The sequence below is a fragment of the Halichoeres trimaculatus genome, unplaced genomic scaffold (assembly GCF_033239565.1).
Source record: "Halichoeres trimaculatus isolate MK-OKI-2021-1 unplaced genomic scaffold, fHalTri1.1 fHalTri1_scaffold_9, whole genome shotgun sequence".
Lineage (NCBI taxonomy): Eukaryota > Metazoa > Chordata > Actinopteri > Labriformes > Labridae > Halichoeres > Halichoeres trimaculatus.
The window spans coordinates 12912445-12938110 of record NW_027437188.1 but is presented as its reverse complement, the minus strand read 5'-3'; the positions used below and the strand labels follow the sequence as shown (position 1 = coordinate 12938110).

Genomic DNA, 25666 nt, shown 5'->3' with positions numbered 1-25666 from the left:
AGTGGAAAAATACTGAAGGCCCTGCAAAACTCTGCAAAACTCCTGCACTACTCCTCAGACCTCAACTCTGTCCAGTTTTATCAAAGAGAAAAAAATAGAGACAAGAGGAAAGGTGCTGAACTGGAAAAAAAAGTTTTCACACATCATTAAAGATTAAACACACAATCAAGTGTCATGTTAACTCTTTGTTTTTGGAATCAATCTTTCATTTCCTTAACTTGGTGGATTTGATTTTTTCATCATGTCATGACCGATATTTATTAATCATGACCCTTGTCTTGTGTTTCCTGTTCTATTTTGTATTTCCTAGTTATCTTTACCTTATGGTCTTGGGTTTCCTTTCCCTTTGGTTACTCTCATTAGTCTATGTGTGTTTCTGCCACACCTGAATTAATTTACCTCCTGTGTATTCAGTCTTTTGTTTCCTCCCTCCTTTGTCATTTTGTGAGGTCATCTCACATCATGTAACCTCTCGCTTCTTGGATTTTTTTCTCTGTGGCCCTGTTACTTATAGATATATGTTTTGAATCATTTTTGTTTAATAAACCATTTTGGCACATTTACAGGAGTTAAAACATACCTGACATGATCTCCATGAATGAGGATAAGCCCCAACACAAAGAAACACAAGATAAATCCACATCAGCAGCAGAAACACGTGACATCCAGATGGAAAACAAAAGTTTTAAAGAAGTCAGTTTAATGCAGAAGCACCAAAAACTGAAGTTCCCCTTTGTACAAAAGTCTGTGTTTGTTTATCTTAAAGTTTAATAACTGTTAAGACTTCATCTGCTTCAGGAGTTAGCTAGGCATATGCACGCATTTTAATAAAAAAAGGTTTTCAGGTCATCACTGTTTTTTGTTTTAATCGGTTTTCCTCTTTATACCTCTTTTAATTTGAATTTCTTCCTGATTTTTTTTTTCAACAAATGAGGCATATTCATTTTTGGGGTGTTTATCATAATTCCATAACTTTTCTGTATTCTGTTCAACTTTTTACCAAAGGGCTGTGAAACACAGTTTGCAGTAGCTCTTTCATGGAGTAAATATCAAAGCAAACTATCAGTTACAGACAGTTTGAGTTTTTCTGAGCTTCTTCTCAGTGAATTATACATCTGAGGCTGTGTTTAATTGGATTAAATGAAGCTTCAGGGTTCAAAAAGGAAACAATAACGCTCAGTGCTGAATCTAAAAAGCTGCATAACTTTTGATCTCACCTCCATGTTTGTTTTATTTGATAGTTAATAATGAGAAAGTGGGACATAACCTGCACAGAGCGTGTATTTTGAGCTGTAAACTGAACCAAATGTTATTGTTGAAATTTCCCATCATATAAAAGCCTATAAACTTTATTTAATGGCCTGAACACGCCACCTACTGATCAAACCTCATCATAACCCTGCAGGTCCAGGTTTAGGACTTATCAAGGTCTTGGAATCTGAAGAATGTTAGTAGCCTCTCCTCACCTCCTTGCCCCTTTTCTTTAGCGTTCTGATGGTAAATATTCACTTTGAAACATGTTTGCTTCTTATTAAACAAGAAAATGGTCACCTGTCTGCAGTGTCGTGCAAAGAAAAGTTCAGGAAGGACATGATCGTTTGTTTTGGGGCCCTGAGCTGATGTACAGTTTGTTCTCCTCCCCCTTAGGCTCTTGATCTCTGAAACTGAAACCTTTAACAAAGCACGAACACAGAGAGCTGCAGAAATACAAGGATGTAGAATGTAGAAGGATACAGGAATATCCTCCAAACCACAGAAACACTATGAAAATATGTAAATACAACCTGTTTAAAAAAATCTAGACCCCAAAAAACAGAATGTGAAGATTTCCTGAAAGATCTTTGACTGAAAACAACAGAGGAACATCTCCAAATGTGCAAGATTACCTTTTAACAGGTTAGAAACATGACTGTAAATAAAAAGGACACTCCAGTATCCTTTTGGTCTACATACACAAAATGTGAGGGATTATTAAAGTTTGTTTATTTTGAACTAAATCAGAAGTTAAACTGCACTGGCGCCCCCAAGAGGCTGCAGAGTTCACTGAAAAGCCCTCAGTGCTGCATATGCAGCCTGTCCTGGTGGAGGTCAAACAGAAATAGTCAATGGTCTCGGGGGATGGCAGTCAGAGAGAGTGGGACATGTGTGTGCAGCCTGTGTCTGCAGCCTGTGTATGTGTGTGTATTCTGTGTGTGCAGTGAGCTGGCACGTAGGAGGAGGAGGGTCAGGGGAGGAATAGGGGAGAAAAATGAATGACCCACTTTAGAGATCAAAACAAGGATGATGGAGGAGTTTCCACAACAGGAAACATGCTGCAGACACACTGATGAAATATGATAACACACACACACACACACACACACACACACACACACACACACACACACACACACACACACACACACACACACACACACACACACACACACACACACACTGAGAAGACAGTCATCTTTTATCTGCTCAGATTATATTTGGACACCTGTGATTATGATAGGAATACAGTGTATACTCTGCACATATAGATCAGATCATTTTAACACACGTCCCAGATGTTTGTTCACAGGCTCAGCAGCAGCTGCAGAGATAATCTGATCCACAGCTGTATTAAAAACTTGGCTCTCAGGTTAAAATCAATGATTTACAAACCTGAAGAAAACAACTCTGGGGGATTCTGACCTGATACAAACACTCTGACCTGCTGCCTTTATAAACCAAAGGAGAGTAAACAGATGACAGAGACCACTACCAAAAATTCAATAGAAAATGGAATGGAAAAATAGGGCAGTAAAGAACAAATCTAACAGCAAGTTAAATAATAAAAAAAAAATCACAATTTAAAATTTCTGGAATATCTATAAGTCATAAATTGTTTTCATTCTGAGCTGTAACTACTTAACTGTATGTTTGTATAAACTATCACTGCGTTGACGCAGCTCTGCCAGCAGGGGGCAGTGTGCTCACATTCATTACACAGACTGTTTAAAGTGCGCAACGGCAGACACCTTTTGAGACTTTAAACGTTAATTCAGTTCGTAAAACATTTCCAGACTCACAGAAATTACACACAGCTCCTGATAAAAAGCTTGACAACTCATTTTGTCTCAACGTCATTGAATAACCTCTACAGTCTGAAAGAGGAGGAAGAGGAGGAAGAAAGAGAAGAGCACGCCGTTTCTTAATCTCTAGTGTACACCGAGTGTGTAACATCATTTAAACAGTGTTAGTGTATATGTGTAAGTGTGTGTGTGAGTGTGTGTAAGAGGATACCTGCTGACAGGATGCAGCAGGTGCGTTTGTGTGTTTTACTCAGAGCTTCTTGAAGTTACATGTGTTAACTGATCCATACAGGAAGTTCAAACACATTTGTTTTAAAATAAAAGTTTAAAAGCGGCCTAAACTATTAAAGGGTAGAATGATTAAATCGGATGAGGTTTATTTTCTCTTTACTTTTGATACAAAACTAAACAGTATAAGAGTTATACAGACTTGTGTGAAGAGAAAAAACACTTCTCTAAAGTTCACTCACCAGTTAGTATTGATAAATGATGCTTCATAGACATTCAATGCTTTTTAGAAGGTTATAAGAAGGCTTTCTTATATTACAATTTTTACTCAACTGCATTTGAAACGTTCAGAATAAATAAATAAAAAAAACTTTGTGAGTGATGATTATCGCTTTTTGAAAATGGTGGTACACTCACCTTTTTCCAGACAGAGATATATGAGTGGTTGTCAGTAACACCAAATCTTTATGTTTTTGGAAAACCTTTTTTTTGGACACATAAAATACTTGAGGTGATGAGTGTATCATGATTTTAAAATGTTCAAATATCATTTTCGAAACACACATTGACTCCTATTTTAATTCTTTTTTTTCTGGAGGAGTAATGAGCAAATGTGTCATTGTTGTTATCAAAATTGTTAAAATTTATTAGAGTCTGAAATTATCTTAAACTTCTTTCTCCTTTTTTTTCTATCAGTAGCTCAAAGAAGAAATTAATGAGGCATGGGAACCTTTCTTAACCTGTTTTGATAATGCTCTAGCCTAACTTTTGTGACATGTGTTTGGATTAGTCTGGACAAAACAACATCAGTCAGTGCCACAGTGATCTGTCCTAGTTTTTACATATTATTTTGTGGTATTACTGATTATACTTGCCCAACCCTGGTGGTTTGTGTTATATTGTCTTTTGTATTTATATGTTTGAAATAAAATGTATTTTATTTATTTATTTATTTATTTATTTATTTATTTATTTATTTATTTATTTATTTATTTATTTATCTAAGTAAAGTTCGTTGTAAATTCGTTCCATCAAACTCAGTTGTCTTTTTATTTTGAAGCCTTCGTGTGACAGGAAGTGGCTCTTCTCACCTGTGGTCCTCCTCAGATTACCTCCAGCTTTATGAAGGAGACTCTTCAGGTCCTCGGAGACCTAAAACACGGAAACTCTGCAGAAACCAGCAGACCCGTTTGGAGGAAGTGACTCGTCTTCTTCAGCTCTGATGAGGAGGACTGGTCCCTGGAGACGGACCGGTCCACTCCAGACCAGAACCAAGACCAGCTGAGGGGGACATGCATCGCACCAGACGAGACCCGGTGGACTTCTAAAGACCAGATGACCTGCAGACCCCGACCTGACCCGGCAGGAGATCTGAAACCTAGAGGTAAGAGCCCAGCAGGTGTGTGTGTGTGTGTGAGTGTGTGTGTGTCTGTGTGTGTGTGTGTGTGTTAACAGTCAGAGAAGTAATAAAACACCAACCACAGCAAACAGAAAAAATAGCTCTGTTTTCACAGAGAACTCTCAGAGTCCAGGAGTCTACTTGGACTAAATGAAAACAGAGCCAATGATTCATGTTAGACAGAAGAAAATAATTTTACTGCTTTCCAAAGAAATGAGGCTCAAAGAGGTTGAAGTATAGTGAAATACAGAAACAGCTTTGATAAGTTAATCTGTTTAGAAAACCTGAGGATAAAATATGATATTAATAGTAATATTAATGATTTAGACCCTTCTTTGGTCTTATTTTGAAATTATTGATACGATTCAGCTGCTTTTCTAAGAAATCTAAACTCAAGCGGTATGACACTTCATGATATTTTTGATTTCCCATCAGTAAAACACCCGTTAAACATTAAATCATAAATAGCCTCCCCTTAGTGAGCTTTTAAATGTGTTTAGCCTTTTTTCATGTCAAAAATTCTCAATAAACCGTGTAGATATTGTGTGCTGTATCATATTTAGCTGCTACAGTTTCAGGGTCTGACTCTGTCCTGTCTTTGCTCACGGAACTTTAAGATCTGAAGTTTCTGGTGGTGTTATTCAGTCTTCCACATTTCTTTGACTAATTCTGTGCAAATATTTGTGGGACAAAACGGAGGAAAGACAAACGGTGGTGGTCATTTTTACAACTGCAGCCCATCCCACCAAATACCTCCCACAACGTGTGTGAGAGTAAAAAGTGACCGACAGATATAACAAAAAGAAAAGAAAAGGCGGCGTGACCAATCGTTTTCAGTAAGGGGCCTCGAGGTCTTATTGAACGCTTCATTTGACTCAGTGAGGAGGAATCTGATTAATTCAAGTGCTGTGAGAAAGAAGGGGTTTATGTTTTCATCTTAAAGAAGGGCTTTGTCCTTTCTTGCCTTCTGGTGCCCCCCATCTTTACACAATTTACAGCTATTTTTAAATCCCTTTATTTCTCTCTCTGCTGTTTAGAAGACACTTACCTCAGCGTCTGTCTGAAACACTTTGTTTTAGCTGCTGTCTCTTTAAGCTTCTCGCTCAACAAACCCCCTTCCTTCGGATTGGCCAGCTATCTGGAGGTCTTTGAGCTATGAGCAGACCGTGGTGATTGAGGTCTGTCCCTCCATCATGTCATGATCTGATTAGGAAATCCTTGTGATGCTAGCTCTCGCAGAGCTCTCTGCACAGGTTTAGTCAGAACATCCATAACTGTTACTTTAAATCCATGTTTATGAAATGGGAGAGCACACACTTTTTAACGGTTTTACCAAAGCGTGGCACTCGGTCAGACAGACACACGTGATGATTCTTTCAACCTACTTTGTGGTTTGAATGAATGTTAAACTGAACATTGTCAGTCACAGTAAAGATCAGCAGGTCTGGTTCAGTTATTCTCCAGAATCAGCCTCACAGATCTGTTTGATGTTCCCTCTGAATTTACCCAGAATGCACCTCTCCAGTGTGGAGCGTTGTCTTCACTGCTGAGCACCTCTTTGTCATTGTGTGAACACAAGAGGCTAAATTTAGCTGCGGTTCCCTCCCACGCTTTCTGAGCATGTCCGGTTTGGCAAGAAACTGAGAAGACATGAGGGCCGGGGGGGGGGGGGGGGGGGGGGGGGGGGGGGGGCAGGGCACCTATGTTCCTGTGATCATGTCAGCTGGAGGAGTGAGAGTGATGAAACAACACTTCTCCTCCTCTTCATCGTCCTTTTCTTCACCTTTTTAACTCTCTGTCCCTCTCACATGTCCACCTGCATCAAACACACACCTGAGGCACAGTAACACAGAGGAGATTCAAACTAACAGAAAACAACAACAGATCAGTTTGGTGTGTCTCTGAGATCCATCCATCGGTGCTCCCAAAACTCTGCTTTTTGTTAGAATTCATGATTCTTTCTTTATGTTTTATTTTCATGCTATGGTGTGAGACGTGCAGGAAAGAGGTCGACCACCTAACGGTTATCCTAAACCGCTTTCCCACACTGCTGCCAGAAGATAAACAATATGTTTTTACGTAATGCAATGCATCAGGTTTATGAAATGAAAAGGAGAACTTTAATGCACTTTAAAAGAGTATAAAAGATGCGTCAGCTCCACACACACACACGTGTGAAACTTTCTGTAGAGTTTAGGACAGCCTGTCTCTTCCTTTCCCTGTGTGACGGATGCTGAGTGTGTGGTGTGGCGTGGTTTATCAGTCTGTTGATCTATAAATGGAGATAAAGTGATCTGCAGTCTGGTTTAACTGATCTATAACCACTCCACCAGAGCCATGGGAAACCAGCAGGACGTTAACCTGCTGCTGTCCTGTCCTCTGCAGCCGCTCCTCTGCTCCTCTCTTCTGATTTTCTGTGGCACATTTCACTCAAGGCCCCTCTCTGCTCTCCTGCTCTGCAGAGGTCACATCTTTCTGCAGAGATTCATTGAACATCTGAAATGAAACTTCAGTCTCTTGTAGCTCTTAAGGTTGGTTTAATTAAGGTTAGTTTTCTGCGTTCACACCTGTGCAGCGTGTGTCTGTTAGAGAATGCAAAGTGTCGCTGGTGGTCAGGAAAACCCCGTGTGGTTTCCCAACTGCCTGCTCTCGTTTTCTCTCTCATCATTTTCCTGTGCCTCGTCTTTATCCTCCACTTTCTGACCTTTTTTCTGCACCTTCTGCTCGCGCTCGTCACCGAGGCTTATTTGGTAAACCCCCTGATTTTTACTGTCAGAGTGCACAGAGTCATACTGAAGCTGTGAGAGCTAATGCATGTGTTTTAAGATGTTTTATTTAATGTAGATTCAGCATGAAGGCTTCAGTCTAGTGCAAACATTGAAAAAGTTACTCCAGAGGGAAAGTTTGAGGACTCCTCTGAAGTTTTGATGTTTTTAATTGAAAGGGGAGAGCAGTGTTTGTCCAGACTTTGCTGAAAAGTTTTTCCTCTCCAGTGCTTCTCACAAACAGATGCTTTCTGGAAACAGAGAGAAACCTGTTGCTGACAGATGGATGTTTTGTTCCCTCAGCCAGTCTGAAGCTTCTTTCTCAATAACAGAACATGTACAGGAGGATGCTGGCAGTTTGCTGTAACTTATAAAAGTTATTGTGTTAATTTAGATTGTCTTAATTCCTAAAACACATCTGTATCTTTTGTTATAAAAGTGCAGCATGGTTTGGTTTCTGCAGCAGATTCATGAACCTGAAGATCTGATCCACTCTCTGACCTGTTTCTGTGTTTCTGTGCTCTAAAGTTGAGTGAAGTTTTTTAAAAGTTGCCTCTTGAGAATAGAAACTCTTGAATTTTCAGCGCAGAGTATAAATATCATGTTCATCTCACGCTCAGAAACAGTCAGAAACGGTCTGAGCTGTCTGTGTTTTGACAGTTAAACGTCACGCTGCAGATCTGGACCACCGCTCGGGGGTTTCCTCTGGCTGCTGGAGTTTCATTTCTCATCACGTCTTTACAAACTTAACACTGCGTGGCTGTCAGGGTCAGAGCTGTTTGGAAATAATGACTACAGGAGCCTTTTACACTGCCCGGCCATAAAAATAACATCGCCACTCAAAAAAAAAGGTCACACATGCTAATATTCTAAGATTGGACTCTTTAGCAATGGAAGAAGGTCATGTGGTCTGATGAGTCCAGATTGACCCTGTCCCAGAGTGATGAGCCATCAGGGTAAGAAGAGAGGCAGATGAAGTGATCACCCATCATGCCTAGTGCCTACTGTCCAAGCCTGTGGGAGCAGTTGCTGCAGTTGGTCAGGTCTAGGTTCAGCAACAGTCTGCGCTCAAAGAATGAGGTCAGCTGACTACGTGAAGATACAGAGTGACCAGGTTAATCCATCAACAGGTTTTTTCTTCCCTGATGGCACGGCCATATTCCAAAATGACAATGTCAGGATTCATCAGGGTCAAACTGTTAAAGAGTGGTTCAGGGAGCATGAGACATCATTTTCACACATGGATTGGCCTCCACAGAGTCCAGACCTTAACCCCACTGAGAATCTTTGGGATGTGCTGGAGAAGGCTTTGTATAGAGGTCAGACTCTTCCGTCATCAATTAAGATCTTGGTGAAAAATTAATGCAACACTGGATGGAAATAAATCTTCTGACATTGCAGGAACTTGAAGAAACAATGCCACAGCCAATGTGTGCTGTAATCAAAGCTAAAGGCGATTCAACAAAATATTAGAGTGTGTGTCCTTTTTTTTTTGTCCGGGAAGTGTATTTGATTATGGTGTTTTTGGTATTTTAATATTATTGACATTTGGTTTCGCTCATTAGATGCGCAGAGGGATTGATTCTTGTTTGGAAATTTTTGTGCTCATAAAATCTGTTTGCATGTTTCTCTTGTGCTTTATCACATAGGTAGAGGTGTGATCTGTACGTATGTAGCCACAGATTCTTTTTCTTTTTTCATTTTAATTATGAATAACAATCCTCAAAAACCTGGGACCAGTGATGAATGTCTGTGTACCATCGTTGCACAAACACCTGCAGCAGCTTCAGCTGTTCTGGAATTAACAACAACTGGCTAAAGGAAAAAATAGGTCTACAAAACCTGCAGTTCCTTCATTGTCCACTAGGGGCTGTCTGCTAAAGGCAGGTCCTGATACAGTTTCATGTTATAATGTTGATGTTTTACAGCAGCAGAAGTGAAGTCTGAGACAAATACAAGCTCATTTCTTATTCACACTGTGCCCACAAAGTCAGTTTGTTAGTTGATATCTTCATATTATTTCTCAGCCTGTCAGTTTAGTGTGACCGGTCTTGAGTTTAGTGAGATGTTTTAAACAACACATGAGACTTGCTGAGATCTGAAGGGTTCTTACTGGGTTAAATGTTATAATGAATGTTTTGTTTTTTAAGTTCTTCTTCAGGAGAAATAGAAAAATGTGTCTCAGTTTTTAGTGACAGTGAAATCAAGTTGTGTTAGTTTATTAATTATTTATACCAATCTTACAAGTTTTAGGTTTGATCAGGATAAAAAAACAAAGTTGTATCCACGATAACATCTGTCTTTTTGTTCAAAAAGATTTGATCTGTAAACTTTAATCTGATCAGATTAGTTTCCATCAACAAGGCTCTACAGGAGCTAAAGGAGCTACACTTGTTCTCCTAAAGTCTTGGTAATGCATCTTCCTGTTGATTAGAGCTTTGTATTTGACTTCAGTGCTCATTGAGGTCTAAAAATGTTGTGTGTATGGTTTTTGCAGATGTCGGGAGAGATTAATTAGCGATTGTTCAGTCTCAGTCGTGTGTTTCGTCTGGACTTGCTCTCAGATATCAGCTCTGTTAGTGAATCATCACTGAGACAGATCATTCATCTGTAATCAGCTGATCATCACGCTCTGTAAATGTGGAGTGTTAGCATCCTATCTGCTGGATAAATAACAAACAGATCCAGGCTGAGGTCGAGCTGCAGCTTCTGAGAGGGAAAATCTGTGTTTGATTAGAGAGCGATGGAGCGTGTGTTACCTCCTCTCTAACATAAAGCTCTCCAAGATTTTAACAATATAAGAGCTGACCTCAAACTGTATAATATAAACTAGCAGAATGAGCTTGTTTGTAAGTCATGTACTGAGATGATCAAGATCATCAAGTTTTCTGCAACTTTTGTTTTGATGTAGTTACAATGTTTTATATTGATAAGGATGATGTGTTGGAACATATTCAAGCTGTTCAGTGACTCTTTACTTAATAACTTATCGAAAAGTGTGAAAGAGGCAAAGTTCAATTTTTATGCAGATGACACCATCCATTATGTCTCAGCATCCTCTCTATCGAGTGCAGTTAAACATCTGCAAGCTGCTTTCAATGAGGTCCATAGAAATCTTTGTAAACTGACAAAACTAAAGCCATGTATTTCTCTTGGTCTCAGAGGGCAGTGGAAGATAAATGTAAGATTTTTACCCCAGCAAATGAGGGGATTGAATATTTCCATACTAAAGAAACAAAAACCTGAGGGTGAAGCTGGGTTCCTTTTACAGAAACAAAGACTGGTTTTCATTTTGTTGCTCAAGAAAAACTTAACCAAGGAACCCTATTTATCTGTACTTGATTATGGTTATATTTGCTATATACATGCTACATCAGCCTCTCTGAAAATGCTGGACTCAGTTTCCCATGCTGCATTGCGTCTTGTTCCAGGTTTGGGATTTTGTTCACACAGCTGAGTCTTGTCTGATAGAGCAGGTCTGTTTTCTGTATGCAACACACAATACTTGACGATCTGCCGTCTCCCTTATGCTCCTCACTGACTCCTAAAGTCTCCACTGGCTGAAACCTTCACTCATGGACAGATTCTGTTTGTGGTTCCTTGGACTCGCTCTGTCTTTGCTAAAAGTGCTTTCAGTGATTTTTGCTCCTTCATCCTTGTCTGAGCTACAAGGCCATCTCAAACTCAATACTTTTGTTAGTCTAGATTATTTCAAAACTAGGATCAAGGGTCATCTGATGAGCCTGTGCATTTGTTTTACTGCAGAACGCTGCTGATTTATAAACTTATGTACTGTTCACTTGTTGCTTATCATTCTGTTTTGCCCTCTGTATGAAAGTTTTTGTGCAGCTGTCTTGGCCAGGACTCCTTTGTAAAAGAGCTTTTTGTATTTCATTGGAAGTATTTCTGCTAAACTAAAATTTGTGAGTGAGCAATAAATGTTGAATTGGCTCAGAATCAGCAGCACAAAGACCAGCCTCTGTTTATTAAAGATATTTCACCTTCAGCTCCTCTCAGACTTTCAAACATTAACCAACATCAGAGCTGAAGTATCATTCATTACAAACCAGACCGGTTAACAATGTCACTTTATTATTAACACTGTGTGTGTGTGTGTGTGTGTGTGTGTGTGTGTGTGTGTGTGTGTGTGTGTGTGTGTGTGTGTGTGTGTGTGTGCGGGTGTGTGTGCGGGTGTGTGTGTGTGTGTGTGTGTGTGCGGGTGTGTGTGTGTGTGTGTGTGCGGGTGTGTGTGTGTGTGTGTGTGTGTGTGTGTGTGTGTGTGTAGTCTTTAAATAGCGTGTGTTATCAGAAGCAGTCTGACTGGTTTACACCCAGTCTGTCTGCATGTGTAAGGGATTATTAAGTAATAGAGTCACTAACAGGTGCTTAAAATATGTGATGACATCACAGAGAGGATTATAAATTAACACAGATTAATTCTTCTGTTCCTCTTTCTCTGTTAATCATAGACTCTAACGCCTGAACCTCAGGTTCTCTGAAGCTCTGATATTTGTCTGATGTGTCTTTCTGTCTTTCAATGTGACACTGCTCATTACACAAACTCATACTGGGCTGATGCGTTGCAGGGCTGTAATTATGGTGTAGATGAGTTCTGAAGTGTGCTTAATAAAGAGTTTTCTAAATCCCACATGGACCAGAAGGTGGACCAGAAAGCAGGAGCACACCCCACATACAGCCCATCAACCAGAGCTGTCGAAAGTATTCACATTCATTACTCAAGTAGGAGTATAGATACTAGGGTTTATAAAGACTTTTGTAGAAGTTGAAGTCTCAACTCAAGTTTTTTACTTAAGTAAAAGTGTAAAAGTACTGGTTTCAAAACTTAAAGTATAAAAGTGAAAGTAACTTAAAGGGGGGTCAAATGCTATTAAGATCAAAAGCTTAGGCTGTGCCACAGGGGCCTATAGTTCATCTCTCCTCCTGAGTCTCTGCCACTGACATCTTCATACTATGCTACATACGTCTGTTATGTCCTCAAAGAGGTGTGGCGTGATTCGTGTCATCCATCCGAGATCAAAGTCACTCTTTACAGATGACATGATTACAATGATTTTGGGAAAGGTTTTTACTTTTATCGGTGTGTCTTTTTGAACGATGACAAGCTGGAATGAAACAGGAGTAGCAAGGCTATTTTAAAAACGTGCAGAGTAGAAAGTACAGATATTTGTCTGAAAATGTGAGGAGTAGAAGTAAAAAGTCTGCTAAATCATAATGACTTCCTTGACACCTCTAGCTACAACTGGCAGGAACCCAGAACTGTGTGTCATTATGTTCACTGATTTGGGAACACTTTGGTGTCTCTGTTAGATAAAGACGAAGAAACAGAGGATTGGTGGATCGGGTGATGGCAGCATGCAGACATTGATCAGAAGAGACTGGGTTCAACTCTGAAACACATCCAACTTGTTAATGCTCCTAAAACAGCTCTGGGAACACTGTGGTGAAAACACAATTCTTTATGGTGTTCAAACAGCTTTTTGATGGTGGTTCAAAGAGAATTTTTTTTTTTTTTTTTTACAGGAATAGAAAAAAATGTATCGCGTGTGCATAAGGAAGTCAAGTATGTAAATTACATGGCATCAGAATCATATTATGCAGAGATAAGTATATGGTTGTGATATATTTTCAGTGCACAGCAGGAAATGTTCAATTTGTGTAGGTATTGTGTTGCATCAGATACACTTTGCACGGGAGAAAAGCACAGCAAAATGTTTATATTCCAAAGAACAAATTTTGCACAGCTAATAGATAAACTGCAGGAAATCTATGTTGTATAGTTGGTTTTTATTTTGCATGGTTTGCAGTGAAATAAAATGTTGTTTTTAGGGCCGATCAGCACAATGCACAAAAGAAAATGACGTTAAAAAGTTTTTATTTCTCTCCACACTTTTACATCAAACTCTAAAATTCTCAGTGAGCAGGAAGTCACGTGTGCTGCACTGACCTGCTGTGAGTTTGTGTGTTTGTCAAACATTCCTGCAGTGTGTGTGTGTGTGTGTGTGTGTGTGTGTGTGTGTGTGTGTGTGTGTGTGTGTTTTGAATAGCAGCTCCCTCTCTGTGATGAGCACTCACCCAAACCAGAATGTGTTGAGTCAGCTGTGCCGTGAGCCTCTGTCCCTCCCCGCGGTGCTATTTATACACACCCAAACCAGCCCCACACATACCAACAAACACACCACACACTCATCAACACACACACTTCTCTTCACACACACTCTCTCACACACACAGAGTGCTGGGCAGACTTGAAAGTGTCCTGTAAACAATAGTGAAGACAAACAGAGGGGGCGGGGCTTCAGGGTGACTCAGTTTGTTCTGACTCGGTGAGGAGGAGAAGGAGAGGGAGGAGGAGGAGGCGACAGGTGGACCACAGACTCAGATACGCTCCGGCTGACCGTCGGCTCACAGGAGGAGATCCTGGACTTTCCCAGGATCACATGTAGGAGTCTGAGGTAGGACTGCAGCTCTAAACGTGTGGAAACAGACTTTTCTGAAGGTGACTGAAGGTGAGACAGTGAGAGGAGAAGAGCGTGGACCCTCTGTGTTTGTTCAAAGAGCTACGAGAGGTTTCTTTAGTCTTCATTTAAAGACCTGAAAGTTCATCTCTCTCTTGTTTTTCTGAGTTCCTGCTCCCATGATGGCATGTCGGCTTCATGAGGACTGTGTTGTTGAACCACTAGTTCAGGCTGATTTATGTGACTCGTGTGTTGTGCAGGAATAAGACAGCTGCCATGTGTATCAGAGTTTGTGCTGCTGGCAGATTAAAACAAGACTCACAGGTTTGGATCTTGAGAGGAAGGTTATACACTTATGAGGTGGAAAGAATAAAGTATGACAGCGATGTGTGCGCTCGGAGAGGGAACAGAGATCAATAAATTAGAAAGCTTTGATCAGGATGATGAGGATCTGCATTAAATACTTACAGTGACAATATTTTTATGATGCAGAAGCGGAACAAGGATGAGGGGATTGAAGTTTACAGAACAAAGAAGATAGTCACTCCATGTAAAGTTCAGGGACAAGGTTTTTACATATCTTTGAGGTGCATGTAAGGCTATGTGTGGAGGATTCTGTTCAGGGCCTTTGGACCTACACTGATACAGATATTTAAACCACTACAGACACACCTGATCAAAATTTCAAGACCATCTAAAATTTGCAAGAACTTGTTTTTTTTGGATCTTAAGAAGCCTCTAAGTAGAGTTTCAAAATGGAAAAAAAGAAAAAATGGGTGCGAGACATGAAAAAACTAAGTAAGCAATTGATTGCAAACAACAGTTGAACTAAGAAAGGCTGTTCATCAGCTGATCAAAAGTTTAAAACCTGAAAAACCTGAAAAACCTCTTTAATAGACATTAATGAAGAAAAAAATTCCCAATGTGATTTAGATCAGGGGAACACACAGAATGATCCAAAGAGTGAGGTTATCCCTCTGGAAGAAGTCCTTGTGTTGTCTTGTTGATAAATCAGTCATTACCTCACAGACCAGGGTTCTCAGTCATGAAGGAGGTCTCCTGCAACATCTACACATAGCCAGCTGCCTTTTGACGCCCACTGACCAACCTGAAGCTCAACTGGTTCACTGAATAAAAAAGCCCCTGATCATGATGGCGCCTCCTCCACTTTGCTGTGTGGAAAACATCTCCAGTGGGACCTCTTTGTCATGTCAGTAAGCCATTAGGACCGTCGAGGTTCAACTTTTTCTCCACAGAGAATAAAACTTTCTTCCGCCGTTCAATGTCCCATGTTTCCCGCTCTCTGAAAAAGTCCAAATGAACAATTCTGTGACTTTGCAGGAGACGAGGCCTTTGAAGCTCTTCTCTCTCAAAAGACGGTTATTCGACTGCAGTCAGCACCAGTAACAGCTTTAATTTGGATTGAGGATGGTCCTGTGCCTTGACAGACAGCCAATCAGATCCTCCGGCTCAGCACAAGTGAAATTTTTTGGGTCCAGCCTCAGTAGTCATGGCGCATTGTGAGAGGCCTTGCAGCTCAACAATCCGACCACGTTCAGAGAGAGAAAGCTTTTCAGCCTTTTTCATCAGGAGGTCATTACAGAATAAATACCTGACAGAAAATCACACTGAATCCAAATTTTTGTGCAGATGTTGTCTTTTAAAAGCGGTGGTCTTAAACTTACGATCTGCTCATGAACAGCCTGTTTTACTTGAAGTGTTGTTTTCGAAAGATTAATTACTGTTTGTTCCCTCCCATTTCTCTTTTTTTGCGTTTTGAAACCATAGACTGTATAAAACATGGACGTAGTCTCCTTGACGTTACCCGTCTGTTTCTGAAACAGAAAATAAAGCACATTGTCTATAGTGGCCATATTGGTTGTGGCAAAAAAAAAATCACCCCCTGTACAGTGTTTGCTGATAGTGAAATTAGTGATTCAGACAGGAGATGTTTTTTGAACCAGGCTGTAAATAGGTTAATTTCTGCTTTAAAAACGTTTTTTTTTTGGCTCGGTGTGTATGTGACTTTCGGTACTTCCAGAGCCAGCCTCAAGCGAACACTCGATAAACAGCAGATTTCAGCACTTGAGCATTGTCTCATATTCTTAGACCGGAGGTCATTGTTTCATAAAATCATTTGGAGTAAAATCCTGGACTACTGTTTTGTTCATTTTTTTAACTAGACAATAGACATTTCTCTAAAGGACACTGAGATATTTTTTTCTCCCTAACTCTGAAGTAGGGGTGAGAAAATGTATTTACCTCAAACTGTGAGTCTTTATGCTCCACAGCTGAGGCTCCAATGAGCCTGGATCCATTTCCATTCTGTCTTCAGCTTCCAAACTCTGCAAGATGTTTAAAAGAGTTTATCATGATGTGAAAATGTGTTTGATGGAGACTGAGAGTCTAAGAGACATGAAACAGGACACAAGATTAGATCAGAATGAGGAAACGGTGCAGAAAGGACAAACAGTGATGTATGAAGATGTCCAGGATGCAGGAATAGAAATGCTCAGAGCTTAAAATGTTTACAGGTCAAAATAATCTTCCAGGGAACAACGGTGATGTAATTATTTTCCCTATATCTTCATCACCTGTTGGAGAAAGTTTCTGACAAGGAGAAGCAGAGTAATCTGGCTCTAAAACCTGCACAGAACTGAAGTGATGTTATGAAACATCATGCCTGACTTTAAGGTTGAATAAAGCTGCAGTAGAGGCTGCTGGGTGTTTAAAAAATGTTCGGACACCCTGCTGTGAGGACACACAGGTGTTACCACAGAGTGTGTTTGTCTCTGTTGGCTGTTTTGTTTGTCCCTGACAGACTCTGGTTGTTTCTCTGATGATTTCATAAAGAGCTCTTTCACTGCAAACCGGTTTATCTGCTGATCATCTGATCGCTCTGACTGCATCTCAGCCACCTCAGAGTCACACACAGATCCTCTTACAACTGAGTTTGTGTTTTCTAAAGTATGACAGCCTCTGTCTTTGTGTATTTAAACGAATATAAAAGCATCCTGTAATTTCTTTGCATGCTTTGGATTGTTTCTTGCTCTTTGTGCTGCAAAACACATGCGTCCTGCACTGAGCATTGTACCTGGACACATGCTGTACATGCAGACGATCAGTGGAGCTGCTAAAATACTGATTACTTCTTTTGATTTCAGTTTCAGTGGTGCATCTTATGAGCACATTTAATGTTACGTTGTGAGGCAGGTTTTAAATATGCAACTCTTTTGTCTGTCTGGTCTTGTTGTGCTTGTTTAAATGTGTCGGTGCAGAGCTTGTGAGCTGTGCTGGGAGCTGCGAAAGTCTCTTGGTTCTGACCAGCAACAGAGGTCATCAGCGCTCAGTCTGAGTCATGGTGCAGGAATGTTTGGTCACCGAGCAGAAAACGCTTCTAACAGGTGACGCCGGCTGCTGTCAGCTTCTCTAAATCATGACTGTGTTAGCTCATTCTGTCAGCTTCTATAAATGTGTCTGACTCTCACTCAAACACAAACATGACGCTCCTCGGTTTGCAGAGATAACATCATGGTGCAGATCAGTAAAAAGCAAAAGTTAAGCTTTGTCAGGTCTGTCCTCAGAAGGAGAAGAAAGCTACAGATGTTTGTTTGTTGAATGGAGGTGGATCCATCATTTCTGATGCATTCAGGAAGTCAGGAAATCTTGACACTGATCATCTTTAATGGCTCATCATCGAGCAGATTTGTGTCTCAGTGTAAATGTTTGAGCTAGAACAGAACGTTAGCTGCTCTTAATGCAGATACCTGTTCAGACTGTGTTCCTCCTGCTGTTGCTCTCCATACAGACTGTTTTCCCAGCTCACTCCTGATTGGTCGATTATAAACAGACCTCTCTCTGCTCAGTCTCCAGCCTGGGTGAACAGGGGTTAATAAACAAGGGGCTAAAGGTTCACTTTCCCCTTCATGATGTGTCCTGCAGGCGACCTCACAGCCACAAACTTCATGTCAGAAAGACTCAGGGCCCGCCCCGCTCAGAGCCTGACCTCCAGGTGTCCGTTTCAGTCACCTGACCTGGACTCCACTCAGACTGGGATCATAAATCTGATAGCTTCAGGCTCTGATGCTAACTTTACTCAGGGTTGATATATTGGTGGCAGTCTCCTTACTCTGCTTGGGCAGGACGACTGAGTTATGTCAGCCTGCAGAGGGTAACTCTAACATTTAAGACGACGCTGTGTTAAGACACCATATAACCAACTTTACTCTGCAGATTCTCTTTGATAACATAACACAGTATGTCTTCGACATTAGACAACGATGACAGATGCATGGTTTATCTTCTAACAGATAAAAATGTGATGCTTATAATAAAACCATTGTTCATTTAGCACTTTTAAAATTTATGTTACAAAGTCATTTTTTAAAACTGTTCAAAAATGCTACACCTAGGTGATTATTTCAACATCAAAGACTAAGCTGCTCTTCACAATCCAATTTATTCCACTGATTGACTCAAGAAATTGAAATTCAGTCATTTAAGAAAGAAAAACTTGTTTCTTTTCCCCTATAGAAATTGAATCATTACAACAGTGCACAGCGGCAGCTGGCCAATAGAGAGCGCTAGGGTGCTGCCCACCCGTATTAGAGGGTGCATTTTTATTTTCATTACTTTTATCTTTAAAAAAACTAAAAAAGAAAACATTTATTAAAAGAAAAACTGTGGAGGTGATCCAGATCACCGTCTGGATCCAGGATTTTTTTTTAAAGGATTCTTTGTCATTGTGAGATAGGGCCGTTTTCACCATATGTGTTTATAACTCCACCATAAATGGTCAGATTGTTTTGCAAAACAATACAAGACATGGTCCCCATAATTTCTGACAAATGTAAAAGTACAATCCAGATCCTGAAAATATTCTGGATACTTAGATCCAGAATATGAAATATCTACCGGGCCATCATAATTTTCAACACTGTCAGGAAACAAATTATTGTACAAACCTTCAACCAACACCAAATTGTAGCAGACAGTCTGCTGAAAGGGAGTATAACATTAAAGTAGGACAAAGTGTAAGTGACAGTAACAATAAGCTTGGTGGAGGTCTGCACTCTCTGAGTGCTTTTCTAGGTTCAAATATGTAACACATCTATACAAAAATATGTATACAATAATCAATGTTCATTGGAAATATGGTAAACAAGAGTCCGGTGACAAATAGCCAACCACGGACTGTTGCTGGGGCAACCCTTCAAGGAAAATTTGGTTGATCTCAGTGGTTTAAGTCTGATAGCTACACAGTGATGGATGCTGACACTGTAAACAAATCTGTATGCTCACTTCTCCAAAATTTGTTTGATAAGAGCACTGTAAGTAAAAAACTCTTGATAAAAGAAAATTGACCAGATTAGCTGGACATTTAAATCAGCCCACAAGTGAGTGGAAAAAAGTAAAACAAAAAGGAAATAAGGGAATAAGATTCTTGTACAAATAAGGTGACAGAGACACATGTTCCCGTGTCAATTTGTGGCTTGATGGTTGCTCAAAACTAGTGATGTGTCCTGCTTAGGAGCTGCAGCTCTAAGAGCCGATGTTTTGTAGTGAATCAGAAGAGCTGACTCCCATCGGGTGAGAGTCAGCTCCAAACATTTTCCCTTGGGAGCTGACCTGCTCTTCCTCTCTAATCTGCTCTGTGTTTTACATTCAATTTTTTTGTGCAAAGGAGATTGAGTATCATGTTAAACAAATGTAAGAATGTCTGCTTTTGTAACAGGAAAAGTACATAAAATGACGCAAATATGAAGCTTCTCATAAAATCACTGAATACAAAATGGTTTATTAATACACAAATCGTATACATTTGCCAGGTTAGGCTAAAATATGAGGTTAGAAATAATACTGGATTAGAAGCTGTTTGGAAGCTGAAAGAATTGGCTCTTTTTTGGAAGCTTTGCCAAAAGAAAATAGTGTGAGCCCCACCTTGAATATTTTCCCCCAGCAGCCACTGAGTTGGAAAGTCAGAAACTCCACAATGAACCAACCTGAGTAAAAAATAAAGGAATATGTATGTATCAGCCCAATAAATAACCTAGGGCCTAAAGGACATGTCACTGCACGTCATATATGCAGAAATCAAACCTTAAAGTATGTACACCCACGAATGGCCTCAGACAGATGTTTCCAGTAAAGAGGAGGAGACCCAGAACAGAGCCGTGAGGGACGCCACAAAGAGCAGACACAGAGTCTGATTATTTCAAGTAGGAAAAATGTAAAGTACAAACCTGCACCATCATTAAAGAGCTGAGAGAGATTCTGATACCATTTTTTTTGTTTTTGTATTTCTCCTTTAAAGTTCCTGGTGTCTGTGTTTCAAAAGGAGCTCAGAATTTAATGATGTTGTTTGTTGTTTGTTCTCTTGTAATATCTCAGGAATACATCATCAAACTGTGATTTGCTGATCTTTCTTTTCAGGGTGTGAAACTCCCACGCTGCCCACCTTTTCTTTCACTTTTAACCATGAAATCAAACTCAGCTTGTCCCGCTGTTACCCTTCTCTGAATCAGATCTTTATCTGCTGTTTCTCATCCGTTTCAGCATACTAGCATCAAACTGATGAGAAACAGCAGATAAAGATCGAGGCATGGCGTATTAACTCTTAAGAGCTGACGTCAGCCTGTGGAGATGTTGAGCATTTCATTGATGTTTAAAAAGGAAATCCACTGAAAGTCCTTGACACAAAGTGCCTGATATAGAAACGACTGAAATCTCTGGAAGAAGAAAACTGTCTCATTTTGTCAGATGGACTGAAATCTGCAGATATTTAGCAGAAATATAAAAAGCAAACAGCCAGAAGAAGCAGATGCTTGCATCACTGAAGCTGCAGTCTTTGTCTAATACGCACTAAAAATGAGCCTCGAAGTCAAAAACGACCAGTCTTTGAACTTAGAGTAAGTCTGAAAGTCTAAGGAAATAGTTGCCTGTAGAGGGCACTGTGTTTGAGAGCTGTATCTCTCTTTTATCCTCTGTAACAAAGCTTCAGAAGTAGAGTCATCATCCCGTCTGCAGGACAGCTTGATAAACTCATTACTGAGCATACGAGCGTATAATTCGTCTCTCTCTGTCGGCATGTGTGTTCCTGCAGCTGAGCTGAGCTGAGCAATGGCCCTGGGGGCAGATCCTGGATCAGACGTGTTTCTACAGTATTTACCTGACCTCAACCTTCAATAAAAGCATGAAGAGGCAGAGATAAAGAGATAATGGCATGTAATAAGGCTCCTCCTTTTACTGATGAGCAGAGGGGGAGAAACGATGCACCACACTGTTATTCACAGTCACACTGAAGCTTCAAGTTGAACAGATGACCTGAAGGTCGAGACACAGGGTGGAGCTTTTCAGGTGACTTCATCTGAAACCATGACATGATGTTTATCATTAAAGGAGAGTCTCTTTGTGATGTCCAGGATGTTTTTGATTTGCTGTTCTCTCTGTTTTATGGGACTTTTCCTCCTTAATGATCTTGATAGAAGAGGCAGGAGGAAGACAGAGTGACCTGAGGGCTGCTCATCTATGGATGGACTTTCTTATCTGAGCTCTATGAGTGCTCTGTTGCCCCTGGAAATCATGCTGTATGGCTGACAAAATTATTTAAATGTTGATATATGACTTAGGCAGTTATGCTATTAGGTTAATGATATTATGGATGATTGTGTTAAAGTGTGAACATTTGAAAAATCTCTTTGAACCATAAACTGACAGTCATCTCAGCAGTCCGGAGTTCAAGCCCCACTGTGTGTATTTTATCTCATTTACATATTACATACCTTATCTTAATGAGGGGGCGGAGTCTCAGAAGGCAGGATGTGACACCAGAACCAGGTACAAGCCTTGTTTATACTTCCGTGTTGAAAATGAGCAGACTGTGTGTTGGTGCGTCTGTGTTGCTCTGCGATACTACAAATGAACAAACGCTTGTTTGCAGTGTGGTTTCCTTGCTGGTCACATCTCCAGTTTCCAGCTACATCACATCCTCTGCTTGTGGCGCAAACTATGAGACTGAATCTGAGGATGTGAATTTAGAGTGTGATCTGATAAATGTTGAGCAGCAGTGGATCCTACTGCAGTTACTGTGAGGAAGAAAACAGAGGAGACGATAAGGAGATGATGGACTCTTTGGTTCGATCTATTTTTCCAGTCATGTCTTTTCCAAATACAGCAGCACAACGTTTAAACAGCAAAACAGGATCATAGTGTTTACACACAGACTAACTCAGTATAACTGTTTAAAATCAGATTGTAGATTATTCCAGACTAAAGGATCAGGGCTCCAGACTAACATTTTGCATTAGTTGCACTGGTGTATCTCAGTTTTTTTGTTGTTGTTGTTGCATTAGCAAGAAATGGACCTGTCCCCAAATTTCTCATTGCTTCTTCTTTTTATCACTCTCCATAACTTTTTTTTATCATGTGACTGATTTTTTTTTTTACAAGAATAAGATTTAGAGAAATGCTTCTCTTTATTTGAAACACAATTGTATTTAAAAAGAAAAAAAGTACTCCACTGAGTTGAAATTGAACAAATCTATGTTTTTACCCAGTCACTGTCAGGTGCACCAGTTCGACCTGGAAAAAATGTTGCGCTCGTTAAAGTTTTGGTCACACTCTGGAGCCCTGAGGAGCTTTCTTTCCTAACCCTGTTCAGACTTTAAGAACAACAAATGTCTCAACAAGGCAAGCACAGAGATGAAAATTTTGGCCTATATCGATATCCATTCTTAATATCACTGTTATGGCCAATAACCAATATTTACAGATATCAATACTGGTGAAAAAAAAAAATCTAAGATAATGTGTAACGAGGTAGTTCAGAGAGAAATAGTGGCGTGATTGTGAGAAAAGACGATCATGGAGAAGATTAAAGGATGGAGTGTCTGAAACGAACGTGATCAAAAAAGTATGCTTTGTCTGTTTTTTGGATCAAAAACAGGAAGAGAGACATGAAAGAAGAGAGTACACTCTTCTTGGGTAGTTTTGGTTTTCGCATAGTTATAGAAAACAATATTGTCTGGGTCCTGAAAGGTCATTCAAGACGCTCTGAAAATGTCAGACAGCTTATGAGTAAATATTAGAGGTCGACCGATATGGGTTTTTTGGGGGCCGATGCTTTCCAAATTTGGGCAGCCAATGCAGATATGCATAGCTGATTTTTCCAATTTGATATTCAGGCCGATTGTTAAATAAATATATATTTATCACATTTTTGTGAAACGCAGCAATTTCTGAGCAACTAAAAGAAATCTATTACAACAAGTCGTGTCCAGTCCTCTGAACATTTATTCAGCTTTCAAAACAATGAAATATTTTGTCTGAGTAAACACACAATGTAACAAGCAGTAGTAAACATTCACACTCTTCTTAAAATGTCAAAAAAGAAATTTAAACTTATTAATATAATTTGAACAAAAGTATGTAATGTATCCAAGTGGTTCCACAAGTTTGAGGTGCTCATCTTTTTTGTGCCTGATCAAAAATTGCGTCATTTTATACAACGGATCAAAAATCGGCTTTTTAAAAGAAAATATGGCCGATGGCCGATAGAGACAAATGTCCAAATATCGGCCCGATATATCGGCCGGCCGATATATCGGTCTACCTCTGGTAAATATTGGTTAACTTTTACACATCGGCCGATGCCGATATGTTAAAAAATGAACCACATCGTCTGATATTGATATTGATACTGATATATTGTGCATCCCTAGTCTCAATGTCCAACCAACAAAGGCTGTGAAATCAGTCCTCCTGAATTTATAGATACATAAGGGGTTCTGGGCCTGGAAGTGTTTTAAAGACAAATATAAACCAAAGACCGAGCCGGTATATACTCAAAGCAGTCCAACTGATGTGCTGTGCGATAATACCGTAAATGTTATAAAAGCAGAGGGATCTGATGCCAATCAGACAATGTTTCGATTTGTAGTTAAGTTTTAGAGGGGATTCATATTTGGTGTACGCTATGGCAAAGATTTGATGAAGATGTATTGATCAGGTTTCACAACATGATTGAGGATGAAGCAGCAGAGGCCTCTAAAGAGATTAATTATTTATTCATGTCCATGCTCCCTACAGACTTCTTCACTGCTCTAATTCTAAAAATGTAAGGTGCAGTAAAAGTGTCCTGGAGTTTAGGGACTCAGTTAAAACGGTTTATCTTATCAGTTTAAAGTTACCAGAGTTAAACTTAGAGATGGACGAGTAGCCTGAGGATTTATGAATGAAGTCACAATCACCAGGTTACTGAAGAGCTTCTGAAACTGTGTCTCCAGCCCTGTGTTTCCCGTCAACCGTCTCCCCCTCTGTCTCCCCCGTCTTCTCTTCGACTTCATACATTTGGTCTCTGCACGGTGCAGTGAGAAGGTATGCAGGCATGCAGGCGTGCAGAGGAAGTGGAGGATTTCTTCTGAGGCAGGGTGCGGTGCAGAGCTGATTAGACACAAGCATGGAAAACATTAGCTTTCCAGACACGTGAGGGGGGAAACTACAACAGAGTTTATCTGAGCAGTAAAAAGATCAGAGAGGAAACATGTCAGAGTGTTTGAGGTGTTGTGCAATGTTTGAGTGTTTAACAAGCTCTAAGAGATCTACAAGGAGTCTGTCGTCCTCCTTCTGGTCCCCAGTGGTCACTGATGCACCGCTTTGGCACGTCAGGAAGAGAGACTGAGTCCTTATCTGAGAGGGAGGGAGGGAGGAGAGGGAGGGAAGGGGGAGGGAAATGTAAGACAGAGGGAGGAGGAAAACTGGGAGTGTGAAACAAGCGCTGGGAAGATTTGCTGGCTGCCTGTCATGGATTATATTCTGTAACAGAGCGTGGATTATGGAAGCAGAGGATCGTATGTGCAGCAGATTCTGATAAACATGGTAAGATGCAGAAACGCACCTCTCCTCTGTGTGTTTATGTGTTTGTGTGTGTGTTTATCTATCAGCTCTCAGAGAGTGTGTAACCTGCCACAGGAGGGTTAAAAAAGGTGTTTCCTTCATTTCCTTGTTTGACAGGAACTCGTGTTTGAAGTTCAGCTGCTTGTTCAGGAACTTTCAGGCCTGTATCTGGTGTTTTCTGGTGTTTTCTAGTGTTTTCTGGTGTTTTCTGGTGTTTCATGTGTCTGTGTTTCACCGCTCAGACTTCCCCGTTCCTTTAGTCTCACGTGTGTGTTAGCGTGGACCTTACCCCTCTCATCCACTTGTTTGTTTCTCTGCCTTCTCATTTGTGCGTCTGAAACCGGTCATTAGTGTCAAAGGAAGATATTTTCTGTGTGATTTACTCCCAGGAGGTTGTAGGACTTTATTCCTCTCCTCTTCAGCTGTATTCTGTCAGAGTTCAGCCTTTGCTTCCTTTCTTTTTGGCCTTTCGTCACCTGTAAACAGGCAGCTCCGACATGCCCAGGCACTGCCCAGGTATGCGTCAGCTCTCAGAGTGTGGAGGCTGTTTCTCTCTGAGCTTATTTCCTACCTTTCTTTCATTCATTGAAGAAGGGAAGTTAGCAGGAAATCATTCTTACATTGAACCGTCCTCCTGCAGAGGATCTCTCATCCATCCTCCTGACCTGCAGCATGGCGCTCTGTTTGACCGCTGAGTTAGATGTCAGAGAAAGTGAGGAGAGGTGTGACTCTGCAAGCACAACAAACCCCAATATCGGAGGAGTCCAGATGCATTATGGGAATTGTAAGGGTCCGTTTTGGACAGTGAGGAATGAATAAACAAAAGGAAAGATCCATGTTTTTGTT

The 25666-nt window shown here is 40.4% G+C and overlaps 1 protein-coding gene across 3 annotated transcripts in view; it reads left to right on the top strand.

The window, feature by feature from the left end:
• The first annotated feature begins 4444 nt into the window (after positions 1–4444).
• The window catches only part of LOC141798487 (kinase suppressor of Ras 1-like), a 40742-nt gene continuing 19520 nt past the window's right edge, over positions 4445–25666 (top strand). The window contains exon 1 of one of the 3 annotated variants that reach the window (XM_074680473.1): positions 4445–4671. Coding sequence is in view for 1 of the 3 variants with exons in the window: in XM_074680471.1 (XP_074536572.1) it covers positions 24800–24802 (3 nt within the window). In the remaining 2 variants the exon portion in view is untranslated. Of the gene's footprint in view, positions 4672–13821; positions 13925–24698; positions 24803–25666 lie in introns of those variants that run through there. The other 2 variants (XM_074680472.1, XM_074680471.1) reach the window with 2 other exon arrangements.